Genomic DNA, 24731 nt, shown 5'->3' with positions numbered 1-24731 from the left:
ATATTATTTAGTATGTAGCAAATATATGGCAGTATGGCTGCAACACAGTCAATGAAATTCGTATCTTCTCCTCAGAGGACACAAAGATAAAACCCAGCTACTACCTGTCCAAAATCAATGAAGCCTGAATAAAAACAAACTCCAGTGAAAAAAACATCCAAAAAAGAGTATTTCACAGGATTCAAATGTCACTTTCTGCAGCACATAATCTCTATATACATTGAAGTAAAAACAGCCTAACTTCTTGATAGTGGTTCACATAAAGAGAAGCTGGATTTGTGATGCAAAAGACAAACTGCAAAGAACAGCTACAGAACACATACTGTACAATGATCATTTATAGCCTCATGGAATAATTTTGCAATATTTGTGTGCTACTTTATGTTCAGCTTAGCCCTGCTATCAAAAAAAAAAAAGGCTTTAAAGTTCCTGAAAATCATTTACATCTTACCTTCTTCCAATTACTTAAGAAAGATGTCTTAATAATCTGAAGAAACACTGAATTCCCTGAGAACAAATTTGTTAAACTACTGTGTAACAAATACTGTAGCAGTACTGTATCATTATTTTTACAGATGTTTGTAACAAGTACAGGAAGGAAATACAGAACTTTTATCTCTTTTGGTTAATTACATTTTTAGAAATCCTGACCTTCTAAAACAATGTTTAATATATTCCAGAAACATGGTGTCCCTTTGGACAAAATCACTGCTTTTATTCCAGTGCTACCTAAAGAACAAACCTATGACAATAATACATCAATAAAACCTCAAGACACTATTCCTCCCTGCAGTTTATGTAACTTGCACTATGCATTTGCTCAAATTAGTCAGTGATACATGAAGCAAATTTTTTTTAAAGTTTATGAACTTGCTATTGTGTAAAAAAAAAGACCTCACTACCCTGCCCACAAGGTATATTTTCATCAATTTTCTCACAAAGAGAAAAATATCAATAATGTTACCTCCATTAGTTGTCACAGTGCCACAGTTGCTTCCACAAAATAAAATGAAAATTACTCAAAAAACCCCCCAGTTTTCAGAAATCAGTTATCAGAGATTTTTACTTAGAAATAATTTTCTACAATAACTTAAAATAGTCTACTTTTATACTTGCTAAGGCCTGCTAGTAAATAACAGTCCTCTTCCATTATGAAGTTCCACAGTAAATCAGTCCTGCTATATGAATTTTAAATCATAACATTTACTACTATTACAAATTTAACAGACAAATAGTTCTTATAGAAATTTAGAATTCATTTTTTTTTAAGGCTCATTTGCAATTTTAAGTAATGCACATATATTTGCACATGCAAACATTTTTGCAGATATGGATTTCTCCATAGGAATAGTCCCTTTTTTTTAAAATAGTTGTTCTTTAGAAGTCTGGAGCTACAAACCAAACACATTTGTTGCCAAGTCATTGCAGTCAATTTTTTAGTTAATAATCTGTTACAATATATTACTGCAATATACATATGCATTGTCATTATAGTATATTGTCTTCATTGTTTCTATTTCACTATCGTAATATACATATGCAATGCAGATTGCAATATATATCATGATACACTACTATTTACCTCCCAGAAAACTGAGAAATGGGAAAGCCTGGTAGGCAGTTTAATTCCATAACAAAAATTAACCAACCAGAGAAATAACTCTACATTTTGAATCAGCAGTATTCCCTCTCACCCATTCTTCTCAAGGTGATGAAATCGGAATCTTTTAATTACTATGCTATTTCAGGTTAAAATCAATTATGTACTATTTCTTTCATAATTTAATTCATAAATTTACCTGCAAAAACATTATATGTATTGGTGAGGTTGGAATTGAATATCAGTACAGCCTTGTCAGCCAGGCCACAAGCCAGCATCTCTCCATCCCCTGTAAAGACGAGCGTCTAATGATTTATATTTGAAAGCAACAAGGACCTAATATGCTGTTTCTTTTAATCATAAAAATCACACATGTCACTACAACAAAACACACACCAAAAATTCATATTTTCTATGTATTTTGTATGAACATCACAAACTCATATGGCAAAATTTGGTATGAATTTTTACACAACTAATTTCTTGTCCTGATATATTCTCAAAACAGTTATTCATCACAAGGTAGAAATTAACTTTTCACAAAAATAGTGCTACAAAATTTAAGTGCAGAATTTTTTAGCAGTCATTTAAATCTATCTCCTTACACTAATTTTTTTATATTTTCTTATTAAAGTTATATCATCTTTTCTTATATATTAGAATGAAAAGCACATATTAGTCATTCTGGATCACTTCTCAAAGACGATGAATTTCCTTCATAAGGTACTCCTAAAAACTATCCAAGTTCATTCAGATTGTTCATTTACATTAGTAATCAGTGAGGGGCACACAGTGACAGGATAGACTCCCTTAATGTCTACATAATGGCAGTGATTCGTGAAATCTAACTGCTCAAAAACTTTTCCTGAAAAAATTAAAAGTAAAAAGAGCAGATAAATGAACGAATGGGAAAAAATAAGACATGGTGGAGGAAGAGAAGATCGCAGTGAAAGTAAGGAAATGAAGCGCAGAATTCAAATCAGTGCTACTAGGTTCACTGTGAAAAGTATTTTTAAAAAGGTACCACCTGAACACCCCCTTTATACACCTCCTGAGCATGTTTACAAAGGGAGAGGAAATTAAAGTCATGCTTGACTCACCAACATTAGACATTGCTATCCATTGTCCAAGAACCATCTACATTGCAGGTTCAGAATACTATGTTCCACAACACATCTTTTTCCCACATTATGGCAATATAAACAGATAAGAGATCCATATTTCTAATCTCTGAGAGTCATCTGCTATAAGCTACTTTTAAGTGGGACACACAATGGGGTACACGTATATGCTAAGAAGAGGCATTCCAGAAACTTTTTTCATTACCAGTTAAATGCACCAGTATACTAAACTGGCAAAGAACTACTTTATGAAAATATTTTTCATTTTATCTGAAAAGCTGTATTTCAGTCGACTTTTTCTCCAGGTACTAGTAATTGCACATACTGGATAATGCTGTTAAATATTTTCATCACAAAAATAAGATAAGTAGTCCTGGACAAAATATTCCAAAAAATGCATGCCCCACAAACTCAAAAGTATGAAGTCTTTGAGGTAAAGGGTGGTGCTCTTCTGCAGATTTCCCCCACTTTTCCTAAAGTTTTGACAGTATGGATTTTCAGCATGAGAGCTACTTGGTAAGTATATCTGGTCAGTGATATAAAGTAAGACATACATACATAATTAACATAATTAACAATACATAAACCTTCTTGTGCATACAGAAAGAGAGAAAATAATTTTGCATAGAATTTTGGAGGCTTGTTTAATGGAACATCATCTCAAATCCTGAAGAAAACTGTTTTCTAACAGATCCACAAGTTATAACTCATAACACTTCCAATACTACAAAAGGATGTTTGATAAATCTAAGGTGTGCATTAACTTAGTAATGCAACTTTAAAACCTCTTAAGTTTTACTTAAGTTTTCTATTTAATTTTTTTTCAACTATGTTTAAAGATGCACATAATATTAATTATTGTAATTCATACTTCACAAAGATCACTTGAAATACTGCTCCAAGCTTCAATTCCAAGTTGCAAATTTGCAACCCAAAAGATAGTGTAAAGCTAGGAACCATCTGGTCAACACAGACTACAACAACAACAGAACACCCTTTAAAACCTTACAATAACATGATTTTTTTACTCCAAGAAAAAAAATCTCTGCAAGTTTTGCTAAACCTTGTTTTGCTAAACTGTGGTTGCTTAAGCCCGTGTGTGCATGCGTGTGTGTGCGAGAGACAGAGATAAAGACAGAGAAAGATGTTCTTTCTTCTGTGTAAGTAAAAGAGGATTTGTACTTAAAATGTATTATCGAAACTATAGCAAAGCTTTTCTTTGCTAAAAAAGACATTTAGTTTTAAGTGCACATAACATTCCTAGAAATAAGCTCTCTGCAACCATTTTCTTGCAGTAGCCATGAAAATAATTTCTTCCCGTTCTCTAGGGAACACGGAGATGGCTGGAATATATTTTAGAAAAGTTACTGATTGTGTCTAATTCCTTTTATTTCTGGAAGATGAAAGTTGTGCTTGTCCCCAAAATATTTATAAAGATATACATTTTAAAATACTTTGGAAGTATTGTGGTTTGCAGAGTGTACATTGACATAATTATATACTTGCTAATACATTTGACTGGTAATCTAAGTTGTTTCTGTATATTTATATAGATTGGAAATGACTAAACCTATTACAAGACTCACTTCTCCAAAGCCATGAAGCATTTCTTTAGGTTATATGGAAGAATTCTTTTTTTATATTTTAATATATAAAGTGGAATAATCTTTACATAAGAAATAGGAGTATTTTGATTATTTTTAAACAGAACTTCAGCTTTTAATACACCCTAATGACACTAAGTAAATGTCTCAGAAAATAAATTCCTTAGTGAAAGACTACTGATTAGACTACTAATATTCAAGTTCTAGTGGGAAAGTCATACAATAAATCCAAAAGGATAGAAGATGTAAAATCAGAGAAGAATTAGAATCCTTTTGCATACGTGTTAGCAGCTTGCATGGTTTTGCAAGTTAAAAAATTATGATCAAACATATATGATATTGCCAGAAAGTTTTCTGGGAATTTACCTAGTAAATACCCGGTCTTAATAAAGCATGTCACACAAATTTTGGTTTTCTTTCTGCACAGTGATGCAACAGTACATTTTATAAAGCCTGTACATACCAGAATACTCAATGCAACAAATTGGGGTTGATTTACATGTAACAGATATCTCTTTCTCATATTTGACTGGAGGATAGCTTTCCAATGGATATTCTTTATTTTTTCTTCAAAGAAGGAAAAAAGAGAAAGAGAGGAAAAATATTAAGATATTTAAGCCCATGATACATTTTCATTGCAATTATGAAATACATGTGCTTTGGGAGCTATTCTAAACATCTTTATATAAATATTTCCTGGAAAACTTATGCTAAATCCAAAATAAGAGGCAGAATGAATTTTAAATTGTCATACCTAAATTACTCCTATCACCAACCATTATGAATTCATAAGATCAAGAGTTAATATGGACTTGTACATATAAATGAAACTTAAGTTGCATACCTATCTAATAAAAATATTTAAAGAATGCGAACTCTACCTTGTTGTGGCAATATGCGGTATGAAAAATATCTCTGTATGTAAAAATAAGAATTACACTGATAACCTATTTAACAAGATACAAAAAAAAAACCAGACAAAACTTGAAGTACTAAGTAGCTTAATCTATCATAAAATAGTGCAAACCAATCTAGAAATTATCTGAAGTGCTCATCTGAAGGCTTGCCTATGTGTGCAAGGATTACAAAAATTTAGTCTTGAGCTATTAATTGTTTACAAAATGGTTTTATAAAAAGAGAAAAATGATGGATTTAATCATTCTTAAATTTTATGTTTGTACTTCATAGAACAAAGACTCTATATAATAATAATAATGAGAAAAAAATGTGTGTAAAATACCGCACCAAGAAACGTGAAAGTGCCAGCTCTAAAAAAACATTAATTCTTTGTGTCCACAGTGATGATGAATCCACTGTCCAATAGTACCGTTATGCATACTCTGTTTAAATCCATTAGAGTAAGCTTGCATTAGCTTAAGATAACATGATTTTAGGGGTGAGTGAGGCACATGATCTGAAAACACTAAGTCTCCCTGTGCCACATTCAGTTATTTTTCTGACTAGAATTCCAGCTTAAGAACGTCGGGACTATGCTTCCAACCATATTTAGCATCTGTTCTTCTTCCTACCAACAAAAACCTAAGAAAATAGATGTGTGTATTTTCTTTTATGTGTAAGACTTACTCAAATTTAATTGATAGTCTGATAATCTGAATCACTTGCTGCAGTCATTTTATAGCAAATTTACAAAGCCTTTTAGTTTCAGTTATACTCCTAACTAAAAAGTTCCAATGAGAGAAGCAGCTGCAAACTATATTTCCAATATAACTGTATTCATCTTAATTTTAATTTGTTCCTCCTCTAATGGAGTTGCTAGATTACCTACTGTTTACAAGTGGTCTTCCACTTTGATACCTCTTTTTTCTTCAGGTTATTATTTGGAGAAAACATGGTCATTCTACAGGAGAGAACACAGACTCTTCTATATGTAACATTAAATGTTTCATGACAGAAATAGTTTCTTTCAAACAAAAAACAATCCTACTTCCTTCTTACTATTTATGTCTACTAGTAATGTCAGTAGGTAAGATAACGTACACATTGACAACAAGATAACTTTCTAATGATCTAACGCTCAAGTTTGCACCTAAGTTTTGCTTTGTGTGAATTATTTGTTGGATAATGTATTCTGAAGGTCAAAATCCATTCATATAAAGTTCTCAAACATTTCTTTTTGCAAGCTGAAGAAACAAAAAGAGTTTAATTGTATGAAAGAGAAAGGATGCCTAATATAGGTTTTGAAAAGATGTTGAACAGTGACCAGAAGCTATGAGGATTTTGTTTTACAACATATTTTAAAAATTATTTTCTTTGATAATATCATATCTGTTTTTCACGGGTCATTGATTTCACAGTCATGAGACTATATGGCTCTATTATGTGACAAAATATCACATACCAATAAAAGAGGCAAAATAGTAATGTATCTACTCACTGTGGAGCTGCTGTATAACCTGATGATTTAATTTTATTATGGAAAACCAATGGCTGATCTTTCACTGTGCTTTTCACTCCTATAGCAAAATAATTTAATTTTCATTAAAACGTTTTTTTAACACTATATTCTTAGAGTTAAGGTAGACAGTGAAGCTGACACAGTAGAAATATTTGGTGTCTCCTTATGTCACAAAATACATTTATGACCAATCACCCTAAAATAATGATTACTGAGAAAAGGAAAGAAATATGAACTGTTACATTGCATAACATCTGTCCTCCAATAATATCGATGAGTAGGAACTTCTTTAAACTTTGAATTAACAAGAATATTGTTCTGAGGAACTTGTTTCATCATTGATTCACAAGTGTGTTTTGCAGTTGCCTATTTTATGCTTAGACTTTATATGCACTAGCTATAATATATTCACACTTTATATTTGGAATATGGAATACATTTACAGATCATTAACAAACTGGTTAGTGGTTAGAGAAATGTCTGGGTTTTTATGTGTTTTAAGTCATTAACAATGTCTGCATTCACACTGCTGTACTAAGAAGCCTGAAGGGCAGCCTCCAGCCCAAAATTAAATATGAGCATTTCATAGCAGCAGAAACAACCTAATTAAATAAATGGTGTAAAGGGGGAAATTTTGTCGATATTCCCAGGAAAAATCTTCATGTGCATTGGGAGTCATCTCCTGGGCACATTTACCTATGCCGAGGACAGAAGCTCCTTCAGCTCCCACCAGCTATTCCTTCTCTTTATGTAGCGATGAGGCAGAAAAGGGTCCTTCTTGGGAAGCTCCCAGTACCACTCACCATCAGAGATCATATGATTTCCTTACAGCACCTAATCTGTCTGAGTGCGGCGTGTCACCAAGGGTAGTACAGACATAGGTGCTGGATGTCCAAAGCAGCCTGGAATTCTAGCTACAACGCTGCAGATGCACTCTTGGAATATCATACAACACTAAAGGTACATACTTTGACATTCTAACAGGCCCAACAAATTCATCAATATAATAAAAATAGATTATTTCTACGTGTATACAGCTACTAATATTTTTATATCTTTCCTAAACAAAAGGTGATGATGAAATATTATTTTGCAGGTATTTTTTAGACTTTGCTTTACTATTGCTAAGCAAAGAAGCTACAAGTGCTTCAACAGCAACTGCAAGTCAGACCTTTTTTTTTTCACACAGTAGAACATTGAGGCAAAAATTAACTTCCTAAACTTTCGGGTATTGACAAAAGACTATTCAGGACAACAAAATTAACCAAAACAGGAAACTAAAATTAAGAAAGAAATGGCAAATTATACAGAAAAAAATATATCGCATGCTATGGAAAAAGAATGACTTACAAAAAATGTAAACATTCTACACTACTAAACTCTCTGAAAATCCACAGAAAGTTCTCACAGGATTGTTTTTAGAAGACAAAAAATACCATATTACCATCATTTTCACTACGAATACAGATGTAGGATATGAAATACTATTAGAAGGATAAAATCCTTCCTACTAAAGTAAAAATATCATGCAATATATAAAACAGAAATAAATATATTGATTGTATTAGGCACCACCCAATTGTGAGTTAATTACTGTTATTAGAAATATAACTTTATTAATTCATTTCAAGATTGGTTTATACTTACCAAATGTTTTACTAGAAGGTTCTTTCAAGTTTTTCTTTAAACCTTTACACAATGGAGAATTTGTCAATAAAGAACACCTAAGTTATAAAACCAAGCACAAAAATCAATCAATGCAATGGAAAAGCGTCAGATTAGGAAAAAGCGTCAAGACTTTTTAGATATTTATATGCATGTTTGTATATGTCATACCAGTGAGATTTTCATAAATACAAATCAGGCATAGCAGATCAGTTATCAGCTCAGATACCCAGCAGCACAGATAAGCCCTGACCCTGACTAGATTCACAGACCATTGTATTTACATGTTAAATCCCATTCCTGTGAATAATAACTGATGATTTTATTACAAGCACATGTTGTGTTTCTCACAGCATTCTCCTGGAGAAACATGGCTTGGATGGGTGTACTCTTCACTGGGTGACAGACTGGCTGGCTGGCTGGCCAGGCTCTAAGAGTGGTGGTGAATGGAGTTAAACCCAGTTAGCGTCTGGGCACAAGTGGTGTTCCCCAGGGCTCAATACTGGGGCCAGTTGTCTTTAATATCTTTATCAATGATCTGGACAAGGGGATCGAGTGCACCCTCAGTAAATTTACAGACAACATCAAGTTGCAACAGGGCCAAATACCGCGTCCTGCTCTTGGGTCAAAACAACCCCATGCAACGCTACAGGCTTGGGGAAGAGTGGCTGGAAAGCTGCCTGGCAGAAAAGGACCTGGGGGTGTTGGTCGACAGCCAGCTGAATATGAGCCAGCAGCGTGCCCAGGTGGCCAAGAAGGTCAACAGCACCCTGGCCTGTATCAGGAATGATACAGGTAAGTAGGATGGTGAGCAGGACTAGGGTGAGTAGGAGTGAGTGAGTAGGTGACTAGGGAAGTGATCATCCTCCTGTACTCAGCACTGGTGAGGCCACACCTCGAATACTGTGTTCCATTTTGGGCCTCTCACTACAAGAAAGCCGCTGAGGTGCTGGAGCGAGTCCAGAGAAGGGAAACAAAGCTGGTGAGGGCTCTAGAGCACAAGTCTTATGAGAAGCAGCTAAGGGAACTGGGGTTGTTTAGCCTGGAGAAAAGGAGGCTGAGGGGAGACCTTATTGCTCTTTACAACTACCTGAAAGGAGGTTGTAGGGAAGCGGGGATCCATCTCTTGTGTCAGGTAACAAGCGACAGAACAAGACAAAATGCCTCAAGTTTCCCCAGGGGAGGTTTAGATTGGATATTAGAAAAAATTTCTTCACCAAAGGGATTGTGAAGCATTCAAACAGGCTGCCCAGGAAGTGGTTGAATCACCATCCCTAGAGGTATTTAAAAGACATGTAGATGTGGCACTTAGGGACATGGTTTATTGGTGGAGCTGGCAATGTTAAATTAATGGTTGGACTTGATGACCTTAAAGGTCTTTTCCAACCTAAATGATTCTATGATTCTATGATTCTAACAATCTGGATGAAGGAGCAGAGTGTACCCTCACCATGTTTGTTGATGACACAAAACTGAGAAGAGTATCTGATACACCAGAAGTTTGTGCTGCCATCCAGACAGACATCCACAGGGTGGAGAAATGGGCTGACAGCAACCTCATGAAGTTCAACAGTGGGAAGTGCAAAGTCCTGCACCTGGGGAGGCACAACCCTATGCACCAGTACATGGCTGTCAGGAAGACAAGGTCAGGCCATGTGCCATCTGCCCAGTGAAAGGACAAGAGGCAATGGGCACAAACTGAAATACAGGAGGTCCTCTCTGAACACTAGGAAACACTTTCTTACTTGTGAGAGTGACTGAGCATTGGCACAGGCTGCCCAGAGACAATATGGAGTCTCCCTCACTGGAAATATTCAAAAGGACATGGTGCTGGGCAACTGGCTCTAGGTGGCCTTGCTTGAGGTGGGCGGCTGGACAAGAAGTCTGGCAGAGGTGCCTTACAATCTCAATCACTCTTTGATTCTGTGATTTCTCCCACTCAATACAACTAAAACATGATCCCATGTCAACAAATGGCACTGTACAAAACCATCTGATGCACTTCAGTGTCAGGAAAACTAACACATAATCCAACTCAGAGGAAAGAAAACATTTAAAGTTATTCTGTACCTGGCAATAACCGATAGACTTTTTTTGTTTCTACTTAGTAGAAAATCAGTCTGCTGAGTTCTCACCAATGCAGCAAGGTTAACTTCCAACACAGCAATAATATCTTCAAACATTGAGGTGATCAAGCATAAAACCTGTAGCAATTATACCATAAAATAACACTCCATTTACTTCATAATTTAAGCTCCAGCACTGAAGCATTTATAATGGAAAATTAAATCACTTTGTGTCATTTATGAAAATTAGTCAAAAATATCCATGGATTTAGTCTTGCAGAGCATTAAGCAGCAAAAAGTGGTTAATGTTATCCTTCAAAAATAGGCTTATGTTGCTTAAATATGTGTCTTAATAGACTTGCATATGTAACAGTCACAGAAATTCCAATACCTTCTACAATATATATATTTCTGCAGTTAAGAGTTGTGAGAAAAGAAGCACACATGGAAGAAAGATTGGTTTCAGAGACATGCTGAGAACATGCTAAGAACTGAATTTAAAACAAAATCCTTCTTTAAAACAAAACTCTGCTATGTTAAATATGTAGAAAGACCTAGATTCAGCTCACTTCTATAGGAAAACTGTAACATAAAAAATGGAGTATACAAAAAAGAATGCCTTTCACTTCCTTAAAAGCGCTTAGTGACTTTCCACAGAAATTTTCTCACAACTCAAATAGTCTGCACAGATTTCTTGGAAGGATTCAGAAGCAGTTCATCCTAGCATTTGTTTGAGAAACGAAGCATAACAATGCTTGTATCTTTTTTCCCTGAAAAGATTGCCTCTGCTCCCCCAATGGTCATTCTTGACATTCAAAGTACACACTGAACACTATAAAAAACAATTCACGTTTTGCTTATTAGTCACTTTGGACAGTACACAAACTGTGAGAGCTTTAAAACCACCCATGTATGTAAACTAGTAGATTCCATAAAGAAGAATCAACCTTCTCCAGAGAAACTACTGTGTAATTCACCCCAAGCAAAATAAATGCAAAATTAAACAAAATGCATAATTAATACTTATTGAAAATAACTGGAAATGTAAACATTCATTAAATCAATGTTTACTGTATAATTACCTTTCCATTAACTGCCTTCCGTGTTATTGCACATGATCCAGCAAACCGAATGCTGAGGTCACTGTAATCTTTGCCAAAAAGAACACAGTGCTATAAAACTGAGTTTGCATTTCAAAAGAAAAAACTATCACTAAGACAGGAAAAAAAATTACTCATACTAATTTGACACCACTATAATCCACTGTCTTCAGTATATATATCCTAGCTTACCCCCACATTGTAAAGTAGGACTAGAATAACATTCCTTGTATTAACACTCATAAACTGCAAAATCAGATAAAAATTCATTGCTAGCCACTACAGAAACCTAGTGTCAACACATCTTCTGAGACAAGTCAGTAATGGCAGAAAAACACATAAAAATTAATTAGAAAAAAAAAACATTTTAAAAAACCCACTTAGGTTTTACTGTATTCTGCTGTTTCACAAACTAATTCTTATACTATTTATATCAGATAACAAAGGTAAGCACATTATGGTGTAGTCAGATATTTTATTATCATACCTTTGTAAGATAAAAAACCTTCTAATTCAAAGTTTGCCAAATTAATTATTAGCAAGCCAGTAGAGCTTCCTATCCAAAAATAGTTAGTACTCAGGGCAGAAGATCTATTAAAAAAGGAGAAAAAATTAACTGAGTATGATAAAGAAGCTTTCCTTATTACTATCCAAAACACAGCAATTGGGTTTTCTTAATACTTGTTACCCATTCCCAGAACAATAATAATAAACCACAACCCCAAAAAAAGATTTTAAATTTACAGATTTTTTTTAAAAATCTGCAGCTCAAAGTAAAAAGTTTCAATCAAACGTTGAAGTTTTGAAAGCTAAGAACAGAACACACAATCCTTGATTTTATGTAAGTGCTCATAGCAAGTCTAAAACAGCATAGGAAACAATTTTCTTCAAAAATAACTTATGTTTGTAACACAAAGATGCTGTAAAGCACTGTATACACAAAAGCTGAATTCAAACAAAGGCGCAAATCCACGTATATTCTTACTTTTACCACCTGTAATATGAACACACAAAAAGCAGTGAAATTTAAGGTGCGTTTGTACATAGTTAAAGTACAAGAAAAAAACCAGCAAAAATTAAGGGGGAAAAAACAGACGAGCCTTGAATGTCTGTCTCAGTCTGTGCTTAGTGGCAGTAGTATTGCAGTTAGGTAATGAAATCCAGTCTTTGCAAACACCACAGGGTAGACCAACTGGTTACAGTTTCAGTCAACACCCTCACAGAAGAAAAATGTTATCAAGCATAAGATCATTATAACAAAATAACGGTTGTCATCCTCGAACAGAAAATGTTTTGATGCCATAGTTAATAAAAACGGACATTATGGTCAATGTCTTCATTTCAGCTGGGACAGACTTAATTTTCTTCCTACTAGCTGCTGTGTCTTGGATTTATACTGAAAATAACTATGAGATAACATGTATTGTTTTAGTTGTTGCTAAGTAATGTTTGTATTAAGTCAAGGACTTTTTCAGCTTCCCATAGAAGCTGAGAAGGAGCACAAACAGGACAAGGTGGCGAAAGGAATATTCCATACCATAGATGTCATGCACAGTATATAAATGGTGGCTAGCTGGGGAGCAGGAATCCATGATCGCTGCTCAGGACAGGCTGGGCAATCAAACATCGGGTGGTGAGAGCAATTGCATTGTATCACTTTATTTTGTATAATTTTTTACTATTATTATTTATTATTAATAATTTATTATTATTATTTTATTTTTATTATTTTCTCTTCCATTACTGTGCCATTAAACTGTCTCCACCTCAACCCATGAGTCTTTTTCATCCTTTTTCTCCCTCTTCTCCCTGCCCTTCTCAGGGGAATGGGGGGGTGAAGTGAGGATGAGGGGAGTGAATGGCTGCATGGTCCCAGTTGCTGGCTGGAGTTAAACCACAACATTTTAATACATTTTCCAAATAAGAGTGCATAGACTTACTGGATTGATTTGTAAGGTCAGAGTACAAGAGTTGAAATAAGGGTATGTAAAAATATAAAGCTGAAACTTGGCATGAAAAGACTCACCACAGTGGCTAAGTATTTTTTTATAGAAAAAAAAAAAAACACAACAAAACAGAAACAGTCAAATACTCTAAAAATCAGATAGGGGAAGACAGTTTCAGTTGTGGTTTGTGACATTTTTATGTGCTCTGTATAATTTTATTTGTGGTTTGCACTACTTTCATGCATGGCAGTAAGAGACTGATTTAATTTGTGAATTCTTTGAATTATTTATAAAGAAGTGGCACTATCAAGTTATTATGAACGATGATGTCAACCAATATATACAGGAAGTTGATCTCACACCCACTTTAAAATAATAAAATGCCATCCACTGTGAAGAAATTCCTCAATGTCAAAAAGCTTAGGGAGATATGAGGCCGGTAATTTTTTGCATATCAGTCTTGCAAAAAAGTTTCATTGTTGCATTTCATTGCAGGCAGGAAAAATGGTAAACCAGGGATTCCTCAGTTGTTCAGACAAATCTGAACCACCTGCTAAAACCAGCACATGGTAATTTAAAAATTAAACATAAAAATACCTCTAAATACAAAACTCTAAACCCAAAAATATAATGGAACTGGATTAATAGTAATAATTTAATGGTCATGGTTGTTTATAAGCAGAACAAAACCTCCAACTGTGATGAAATAGCTGAAAGCATAAATAGTCCTTAGATGTACAATGCCAGGCAGTATCAGGCGAGTACAGGAAGTGATGTTATCTCAATTCAGAAAATTATTTCAATTAACCTATTACTGTGGATCCATTTCAGGAAACCATGTCCAAAAAGGGCATTGAAAAAGAAATGCGATTGAATTTCAGGAAAAGTCCAAAAGCAAATGTTAAAAATATTACATGCCTTACACATGCCTTACACAAGGTGCAAATTATTTTATCCAGGAGTGTAGAGATAACTTATTCATGACCCATAATTTGCTATGCAAGGAGGGAACTTGATAGCAGCTGGTTCTAGACTATCAAAATAAAAAACATACTAAGAGCCAACAACTGTACATGAAAAGAGGTTAACTCAATTTAGAAATAAAATGGAATGAGTCAGTTGCTGTAACAACTAAATTAAAGACATCTTTAAAGATGTGCTGTAGTTCAAATCAAACCTATAGCTTTGATGAAGACAAAGTTTTGTTGATTTGAGAGTGGTATTATACAAGCAAAAAGACTAACTGACTGTAATAATTAATCTTCTGGCCTTGAAGTTCTGACATTCCATTAAAGTATGTCTGAGATGTACATTTTTAAAATCACCATTTCCTTCCTTTCAATGGTAGTCCTTCTGAAAATGCAAGCATCATGAAAATAACTGTTAATAAGTATTGCAATTTGACATAAAGACAAACAAAATGATCCAAGACTGCTGGGTATTTTTCTTCCCTGTTTATCAAAAATTGTTTCTATATGTAACCAGAAGATTAATCAGTTATACCTGACAGAAGTTTGGCTAGAACAGGTTATGTAGTTCAGAAGTTATTTAAATTTGGAAGGCAAACTGACACAGGCACACAGTGGCTGCATCCGACTTACTTCCTTAGGAAAGCAAACTTCGGCCAAATAAATTTGGCCTTTTCATTCTAATTGGCTTCTTGATTATTTTTTTAATTGATCTTCCTTGATCAATTGGAATCAATAGATGCTAAAATGGCTATTCCCAATGCCAATTTTGTAAAATAATTTTTCAGACTAGAAACCAGTTTTAACTTTGGATCAGTTTGTGTATATTATCTGTCTAAGAGTAGGCTACCAAAACTTGCAGATCACTAAACACGTTCTTTGATTTTCCTACTGCATTTTTAAAAAAATAGTAAGTTGCAGTGAAAATAATCCAAGAACCAATAGGAACTCCTAGGAATAGATTCCAGACAAATACTTAGCAGCATTTTAAAGGACTTACATGTTTTCTTCATTACGGAAACATATTAAGAAGTCACAGTGTTCAATTAAGAGGACAGGCAATGATGTTTCCACTGATCCTTCTGGTCTCATGTTGTTTGTTTTGCAGAGCTTGGAAGTATTTTGCCCTTCACCTAGGGAAGACAGACAACAATACTAGCTATAAAAACAAAAAAATATGGGAAACAGATAGGATTTAAGAAAGAATTAGAAGTAGTAAAGTAGCATGAACTAAGACCACACTCAAGAAGTTTCTTTTTTAAATAATATAAATAATAAATCATATCGGCTTCAATAAGAATTCTATGGTACAGTCTGAGACTCACAACTCTACCACTTATAATTATCATAGTATAAAAAGCACACCATCAGTAGCCAATAACAACTAGAATATATCATAAACAGCAATCTAGAAGCACTGTGCTACCTATTTTTTTTCCAGATTTCCACACTTTATTACAGAATTTCTCTTGCTCTTTCTTTAAGTTGATAAGTGCTACACAACGGTAATTATGACCGCTGATTAAACTGAAGATCCAAAGCTGCAAGAAAAAGAAAAAGCAATTGCAATAACCTTTTGACACTAACCATAAAGCTTGCATGAATACAAACTAAAGGTCCAATATTTAAAACTGTTGATATAACTAATGAATTTTTGTATCTGGAACCTCATTTTGGACCAGAAATTCAATTATATGCATTTCTAAGAGTATCAAAGCATATATTCAATATTAGCCATTATCCGTTTGAACTGCACATCTAATTCCCACAGGTTTATGTCTTGGAAAAAACTCCTCATAGACTATTTCCCACAATTAAAAGTCACAGGTAACCTGCATGTAATTGCTCACTGAGTCATGTACATGAATTTAATTTATACCTTTCTCTTTTCACGCACCACTATAGTTAAATCTTTAATTTTCTTCACAATTCACTGAACGGTAACACTGAAGGAAAACAGCTGGAAAATTTCATGTAAACATATTCTTAACATTAAATTAAAGACGACGGACGTGAACTGCCTATTCACCATTATCACATTTTGATTAGAATTCCAACATGCTGAAATCATAGTCTCTTCCATTTATTGTCATGTGTTTCATTCCTTGGCCAAAATAGGAGAATCCTATTTTTCACCTTTTTTCTTTTAAACCAGACATATTTATAGCCTCTCAGTGTACTCTTCTCATATAATCACTGATTGTCCTTTTAGAAACTTTCCTGGTTTTCAGAAAAAAGTTTCCATTTTGTGATAGAGGTCTTATATACCATATATGGCTTACGCTCAAAGAACTGAATTATGCTTACTAAAATAACTGTTTTAGCAGTTCAAAACATGTATGCAGATTGTGAAACTTTTTTATACACAGATACGTCAATAGCAGTTGACTGTTTTGACATAGAGACTAAGTTTAATGGCCAATTCTTACCTGTCCCTCAGCACATCCAGTGATAATCTGTTTATTTTCTTCATCAATTAGCAGACTTAACAAAGGAAATGCTGCTTCAAAAAAGATAAAATTATTTCCAGAGTAGACATAAATCAGATACTTAATTATAATACATGATTCAAAATTGAATCCTCCTATTCGTAAAGGATGGAGAAAAAAAACCTTACTGCAATTATTAGGGTTTCACAATGTTTTGTGTGCCTTAGCTTTTGTGTTGCTCAGGGCCTTCCATTTGCAGGTCTGTGGCCTGCCTTTCACCCAAGTTGCCATGGCAGTCGTTTTCTGCAGCCTTTCACCCAAGCTGCTGTGGCATGGTTTTAGTTTTCCCTTGTTATTCCCATGCTGTTAGTTTCATGGCCTTGCACCTGCAAACCCTGATATTGCGGTTAAGGCACGTTTTCAAGGGAAGCAATTGCCACGGGCAACCAGGGAGGAATCACCCCTTCTTCTCCTTTCCTACCATGTGGCTTTAGCTTTTAGTTTACACGAATTCATCCAATAATATGTATGCACAAAGTTTAACAACCAATCTCCATGCAGCTTGTTTCCCCAAAATGTGCTCCGATCACCACTAACAGCACCACATGCAAGAACAACCAAAGGGGAGTTTGAGCAGGTCCTGTTGAAAACAATATAGTTCCTGAAGGAAAAACGCTATTGGAAGGGGGGGGTCCCTGCTGCACTGGGGACAATGCTTGCCTTCCTCCTTACTACTGGCTTTAAAGGATAATATGTTAACTACTACCTGTCTACTAGAATTATTTTCACTAAATCAACTAAATACTTCTATAATAATTCTATATTATTGTTTAGGGAGAGAGTGTATTTTTGCTATGAAAAAGTATGTATAAAAAAGAAAACTTACGCGTTAATACTCCTGACTGATATATTAACTGGCCGGTAGAATAGTTCCACACCTTTAGAGAAAAAAAAAAAAAGATAGGCACCTACTTAGATCTTTAAAGGAAAACAGAAACTTCAACGGCCATCATGTGGTGAAAACAGAGAAATGCAGCCATTGAAAGCGATGCAACATGGTAAAGGATTTTTTTCCAGCATTTTTTTCTAACTATGTAGGGCTTTGTTTAATTGATAAGTATCCATAGTGAAAAAGGTGAAACTCACCTGGTATGGATACACAACGTAATTAGAAGTACTTATTATCTTTTCTTAGGTTCATCTCTTGGTAACTTAAGCTAAATTAATGAAGACATACTTGAACTGGTTCTAGATTTCATACAGGGAACTTGCATAGCTTCACAATTTTCATACTAGGGTCTGGGATAAGAGGTCATTATTAATAACAATAATACTTACTATGATCTATAGACCCACATATAACTCAACTTTCATTATTAACATGACCGTTTCTAAGTGATGCATTTTATGCTTAATAGTTGATTAAAAAAGGTAAATAAACCCAAATTTTTCCTCTCATGTTGTTACTTCTATGAGCTTTCATCTCCACAAGTAATTCCACTATATTTATCATTGCTATCACAGCTGGAATTGAAAAATTCTCAGACAGACAGTCAATCCCTGCCTTCTGAACATGGTTGTGAGCCTCTATTTAGCTCCCAAGCTTTTCTCATTATTCATGTCTCATTTCTCTCTGAATGTAAACATCATTCTTCCAAAAAGCTGTTTCCTAAGATCTTGCTTCACAAATTTATCTGAAGAGATTCTTATCTGTTTCAATTCTTTGGCCAACTAAAAGGGCTAGGGGAGAACAAGGTTTTGGACACTGCAAGTCCCGCAATCACAGGAGCCAACTATCATAGACTCCAGTACGGCTACCCTCAGAGAATTACCTCTGATCTGCAGAATCAGGCAGAGAAAATAAAACTTGAAGACTTACTTACTAAATTACTTGAGAAACTTGCAATTTATTTTCATTTGATTGTCATTTTAGTCCAACATTTATCGAGGTTAAAAAAAATAAAATAACAACAACCCCTCCCCAAACTTATTTATTCGGATTTTGTATAATTTATCAAGTCTTCATTAAATTAATATGAAGAAGCATATAGATCTTTTCCTTTAGTCATTTTTACCTTAGTCATTTTACTATTTAATTTCTTAGATCAACATGAACTAAATAAGAAGCAATCAAACAGAAAGTCAGAATTATTAATATTTCCTAAAATTCCAATTAAATATTCGCTTTTTTTTTTCAAGACCAGGACAAAAAATCAAAATCACATTGTCTCCAGAACAGATAGTTACATAAAAATTGAATTTAGGAAAGACAAACAAACAAAAAAAAACCCCAGCCTTTGATATAGTAAACTTTAATTTTCCTTTAGCTTGTAGAACCAAAATGTTGGGCTATGTTTAGAATCATATAGAGGACAATCAGTAGTAGACTAAACTGTATCTAATCAAGGTACCCACCCAGTATCTCCTGGAAGATACCCTGGGTTCACTTAAGCTCTTTTTTTCCCCTTACTGTCTAAGTTGTCTTCAATTGCTGTCACGTACAGCAGCAGCAATCCATGGTGTCATTGTATAAGATGTCTGGCAAAAAATCCTACCAGTATGCAATTACCCAGCCACTACATGCAATAGCCCAAAATTCCCAAAAGGGAAAATTGCAATCGGTGTCAGCAGACTCAAAGTGAAATGCTTTCATTCAGTTCAGCATACCTGAAATATTTCCGTTACAACCAAACTGATCAAAATATTTTATTTTATTTCCATTTGACAGATGATAATAATCACCAAAGTTAACACTTCACTGTACAAAGTTTTGAATATACAAACCCTGCATTACTCTTTTAAAAAAGAGTAATTAATTTTTACAATAATTTCCCAAGCAACTCTAAGAACAATGTCCTGATCTCTGTAAAGTCAAAGATTTTTTGCTTAATCTTCAGAAAATATTTAAAGGGAAAAAAACCTACTTCACATATTCACTAAATTATATTTTTTTAAGGTGCAGCTCTACAGTTTTCTTGCCTTAAAGGTTCTGTCTTCTGACACTGATACAAGCATACTTTTCTCCCATGTGCAAAACTCAGCAGCAGTCACTGGTGCCAAGTGGCCATCCAATTCAGCTAGTATAACTTCATTCTGTAATTAGTCAAGTAAAAATAAAATCAGATTAGATTTCAAACTAAAAATTATAATTATTTAATAGTTAGTTAATAATTAATTAATTAATAATTAATAATAATTAATAACTGTTGCTAAAAATTGCCAGTTTTGGATACAAAATATTAATTCAATGTGATTTTTCTTATGGAAACTGCAGACCCTGTATATCTTCCTGCTGGCAAAACCACTACACATTACATTTGCTTCTTCAGAATGAATGACATAGGAGTAATTTTTCAGATGTCCTCAGAATATTTTCTTCTTCTAAGTTATTGAGATACTGTTTCATTTCAACTTTTTTAATATGTTCTTCTATGTGGTATATGATTCTATGATCAAGCATTAGTTCATACTTTTCACCTCTATGAGAAAAATGAATGCTTTTGCTTAATTATACTGACATTTCTGTATCATGATTTTATTTGAAAGTGAATAAGTTAAAGAAATACCAGCACCATGGCTACAAAGAATGGTATCTCACCTTTGCACTTAACATGTAGATCCATTTTCCAGCACATACTGCCACTTGTTGGTCATCTGGACTAAATCTTACATGAAGCACCATTCCCAAAAGAGTTCCTATAACAATTCCTCGAGGTGTTAACCCTGCAGCAATTTTATCGTGAATAAGACTCAATGAAATATAAAACTCTGGTGCAGTGAGATTCTTAGAAACTTTGCATAGCAGTTATCTAACCACAGAGCTCTCCCAGTTTCTGTCAGGAAGATGTACGGAACAACCCACAGTTTAATTATACCAGGCTATTGGAAAGCAAAGCATAGAACTATGCACAAGCAAGATTCCTCCATCTGCCTTGTTGCCTAGATATGATCTGGTACTCTTTGAGATACTAACAATAAGTGTGACCATCAAATCATACTTCCATTGAAAACTGCCATGGATACAATTTTTTAGAGTAGGCTGATGTCCCCAAGGAACCCAGTAGTGCTACATTCATTTTGGAGGCAAGAAATCCTGACTGAAGCCCAGCAAAACAGGGGTTTGAAAAATACTTCTTCCAGGAGAATATCCCAGCCACTCAGCCATCAAGCACGGGGGACTTTCCTTCTCTTGGTTTTAATTCTGCTGTGGGAAAGGGCTGAAAGAGGAAGTACGCCACTAAATACAATTACAGAGTCAGATGGTAAGACTAGCTTTGAGAACAGGCTCATGTTTTACTTCATTCCGGTCATCTCACTGGCTCAAGCAGGCGTGCTTCTGCAGATCCCTATTTTATGTTACCACCTTTAACTATGTGAGGAGATTTTGGACATCTCATTAAATTTTAGGATTTCATAGGCAACAAATTAACTAGGATACAGGCACAACAACGATACATGTCCTTTCCTAGGTTTTATCCCAGATGCTGTAGAGTGCTTCTACAATTGATTATTGTGTCAAGATCTACCAAGATGGAGAGATGGATGACACAAAGAACTCCCTAACTACCTTGATACAGTTGATAAGAATATGGTCAGAGAAAACATGCCAAGACTGTGCAGAGCACGTTTTGGGGAGGGAAAGACTACACAGCATCTGCGAAAGTGCCTGTGGATAAAGAGGAAAAGCGAAAGAGAGGGCAGCAGAAGATAATCTGGCTCTCAAATGTCTTTGTATAAAAGCTACACATATTCTGTCTGCTACTAACTGTCTATTTCTAACTTCCATTTTTCTCTATGTTACTCTTACATGGGTTAAAATGTAATAATGACATTTATTATAAAACCACTTAAAATGTTCACTTTTCTTTACAACATTAATTTTCATAATATGTAGATTTGCAAATTCATTGTGGAGTAGTGTACAAGAGACAACTCCCACACATTAAATCATAGGCAAATACCTACCCACAGATAAGAAGGAGGAAACTTCTAATAGTGTTGGACAATGCCATATGACTCTCAATATTGACACCAAAGGGTGACTGAAATATCTCTCAATTACCATGTCATAACAATACATTTTGGACAAAGTGTCATTGGGACTCCAGTGAGTCGTGACTCCAGGGGTCTTACTCCCTTTCTTTCTATTATTCCTCTACTTTCCAATTGATTTAAGCTCAAAGAGGAGTTAGCACTGGTCCCTAGAAGCCAACACCATTGGTTGAGGCTCCAAACCAAGATGGTGGTCAGGATACTGGAACTTCTGCTTTCTTTGTGTTAGATCATCATAACACTCTTTCACTCGTGCACTATCCTCCCAAATCAGATACTCGCCTTGCTCCTCCATACACATGACAATAGTGTTCCAAACAGAGGCAGAAGGAGAGACAGGACCAGACAAAGCAGGATGTAAAACACTAGTTCTACACATATTCCAGAATAAGTAGCATTTAGTTATTTTGGCATTTCATGCTTAGTTATGCAGTGCTGCTATGGTTAAAAATTTTGCTGTGCCTTTTATTCCACTGTAGTACAACTTAACTGCCTTTGCAGTGCTTCTCTGCGTTTCCCTCGAGGTTGCCTGCACTCGCCCCCACCCGCACAGCACCTTGGCCAGCTCCCGGGGCCGCACGCTCGCCCCCCGCATCCCCGGCCCCGCACCACGTCGCCGCGGGGGTGCACCCCCGGGCGCTGCGGGCCGGTGGGCGCTCGGGAGCGCGGCGGTTGTTAATGCCCAGTTTTCTGGGAAGGTATGATGACCAGACTGCCTGGACTACGGGCCTGATTCAGCTTGGCGTTGCCAAAGAAGAGCAACAGAAATAAAGCAGTATTGGTCACTGTTAGGGCTGATGAATCTGAGTGGCTAATGCATGCTACGCAGAAATAACAACCTTTTTATAGCAGTAGTAGTGGAAGAAAAGGAGGTGTTGGGGAGTTGTCTTCTAAGATGGCCATTGCTCAGAGACTGGCTGGGCATTGGTCTGCCTGTAAGAGGTGGTGAGTGATTGCCTTTGCATCGCTTCCTTTTATATATACGTAATATGTATATGTTATATAAATAATATTCTACCTTCTTGCACTTTCTGTGTGCATTCGTCAAGATTCCACACTATCACACGTTCACGAGAAGCAGAGCAGACAAGTAGTGGGTTGGGTTTACTTCCAAATGACACCGCAGAAATTGAGTAATGATGTCCTGACAAACGTAATGGCTGACAAATGCAGATAAAGAAGAGATAAATGAGTCACTTCAAACTCAGATTATGAACAATACAAAATTACAAATGGATAACATTACCAAAACAACTATTTTTTCTTTATTGTTTCAAAATCACTTAACTACTATGTAGTTGTACTGGGTCTGTCTGGTATGGAGTTAACTTTGTTCATAGCATCTTGCACAGTGCAGAGCTTTGCATTTTGTGACAAAAACAGTGTTGATAACACACCAATGTTTTGGCTGTTGCCAAAGAGTGCATGCACAGCATCAAGGCTTTCTCTTTTTCCCACTCTGTGCCGCCCCACCCCACCCGCAGCGAATAGGCTGGAGGTGCACAAGAGATTCAACAGGGACAGAGCCAGGACAGCTGGCCTGAAATGGCAAAGGGATATTCCCTACCATATGATGTTGTGCTCAGCAATAAAACTGGGGTATTGGATGAAGGTATTGGGGGACTGAGGGGTTGTGTTCTTGAAGCCTGGCTGGGGACTGGTCCGCTTGTATGTGGTCATGAGTGATTGCGCTTGTATCACTTCTTTTTTCCTCTGTCATTCACTCGTTAAATTATCTTTATCTTGACCCATGAGTTCTTCTCACTTTTGCCTATCTGATTTTCTCCTTCGCCTCGCTGGGAAGGAGTGAGGAGGAGACTGGGTGGTGGTTTAGCTGCCAGCCAGGGTCAACCCACCACAACAGTTTACATTAGTCTCATCTCAGTAACAATGCTCATAACAAATGCTAATGTCTTCCCAGCATTAAAGCGAAACCTGACACTCCTATGCTATCCCCGAATATTTTTTTTATATCTTCCTTTTTGTCTCCTTCTGAAATAACAGCCTATAAAGAGACATCTTTTGGGTTTACCTGAGCAGTCGCTGTATTCCAGATGCATAACTCGTTGCGGTTCAAAGGGAAAGCACAGTGATGGTGACTACACGCCAGCTGAACAAGGGACTCCGACAGTTTGGATTTAAACAAGTGTTTTTCGCAGACCACGTCAGGACTGCAGTTTCCTTCAGCAGAACAGCGGTCCCCGCCGCTTTCCATCCTGCGGCTGACACGGGCCCCGCGGCGAAGCCCCAGAGGGGACCGGCTTCGCCTCACCGGCTGCGTCCTTACCGCCTGACAGCGCGGGGGTGCCCGGGACACACAGCCCGCCGCGGGGAGAGGCGTAGGGGCACACCCGGCTCCGCGGCTCCCGCTCTTATCCGGCCCCACAGCCCGGCCCCGCCGACGGGTGGCCGAGCGGGACAAACCCCCGCCTCGCCCGCCGAGCGCGGCGGCAGCGTGGCGGCCGCCTTCCCCTCAGGGCCCCGCGCGGCCCGGCCCCTCTCCCGCCCGCAGCAGCTGGGCAACGGCTGAGCGCGAGCATAACGGCTCGCCCGCGCCGCCTGCGGGCGCCCAGCGCAGCGCAGGCCCCAGCCATCGGCAACAGCCGCTTGCGGCCGTTGTCCCTGCCTCCAAAACGTAGCGTCGGCGCCAAGGGGCCTTCGCCCTCCTCAACCGAACCCTGGGCTGCATAGAAAGCAGGGCGGCCAGCAGGTCGAGGGCGGCCATTCTCTCCCCTCGACTCCTCCCTCATGAAACCCCACCTGG

At 36.4% G+C, this 24731-nt stretch overlaps 1 protein-coding gene across 1 annotated transcript in view; it reads right to left on the bottom strand.

Annotated features, from left to right (window-relative positions):
- Positions 1-24388, bottom strand: part of WDR27 (WD repeat domain 27) — a 123743-nt gene extending 99355 nt beyond the window's left edge. The window contains exons 1-16 of the mRNA XM_074578256.1: positions 24000-24388; positions 22986-23127; positions 20514-20638; positions 19895-20008; positions 17802-17853; positions 16916-16989; positions 15913-16027; positions 15487-15619; positions 12060-12163; positions 11555-11622; positions 10477-10610; positions 8389-8465; positions 6721-6799; positions 6112-6183; positions 4789-4892; positions 1800-1889 (exon numbers count right to left, since the gene is read on the bottom strand). Coding sequence (XP_074434357.1) covers positions 1800-1889; positions 4789-4892; positions 6112-6183; positions 6721-6799; positions 8389-8465; positions 10477-10610; positions 11555-11622; positions 12060-12163; positions 15487-15619; positions 15913-16027; positions 16916-16989; positions 17802-17853; positions 19895-20008; positions 20514-20638; positions 22986-23127; positions 24000-24182 — 1666 coding nt within the window. The 5' untranslated portion in view covers positions 24183-24388. The remainder of the gene's footprint in view (positions 1-1799; positions 1890-4788; positions 4893-6111; positions 6184-6720; positions 6800-8388; positions 8466-10476; positions 10611-11554; positions 11623-12059; positions 12164-15486; positions 15620-15912; positions 16028-16915; positions 16990-17801; positions 17854-19894; positions 20009-20513; positions 20639-22985; positions 23128-23999) is intronic.
- Positions 24389-24731: the final 343 nt, after the last annotated feature.

The sequence above is a fragment of the Larus michahellis genome, chromosome 3 (genome assembly GCF_964199755.1).
Source record: "Larus michahellis chromosome 3, bLarMic1.1, whole genome shotgun sequence".
In the NCBI taxonomy this organism is placed as follows: domain Eukaryota; kingdom Metazoa; phylum Chordata; class Aves; order Charadriiformes; family Laridae; genus Larus; species Larus michahellis.
Note: the sequence above shows the minus strand (reverse complement) of the source record. Positions and strands in the feature narration are given on the sequence as shown.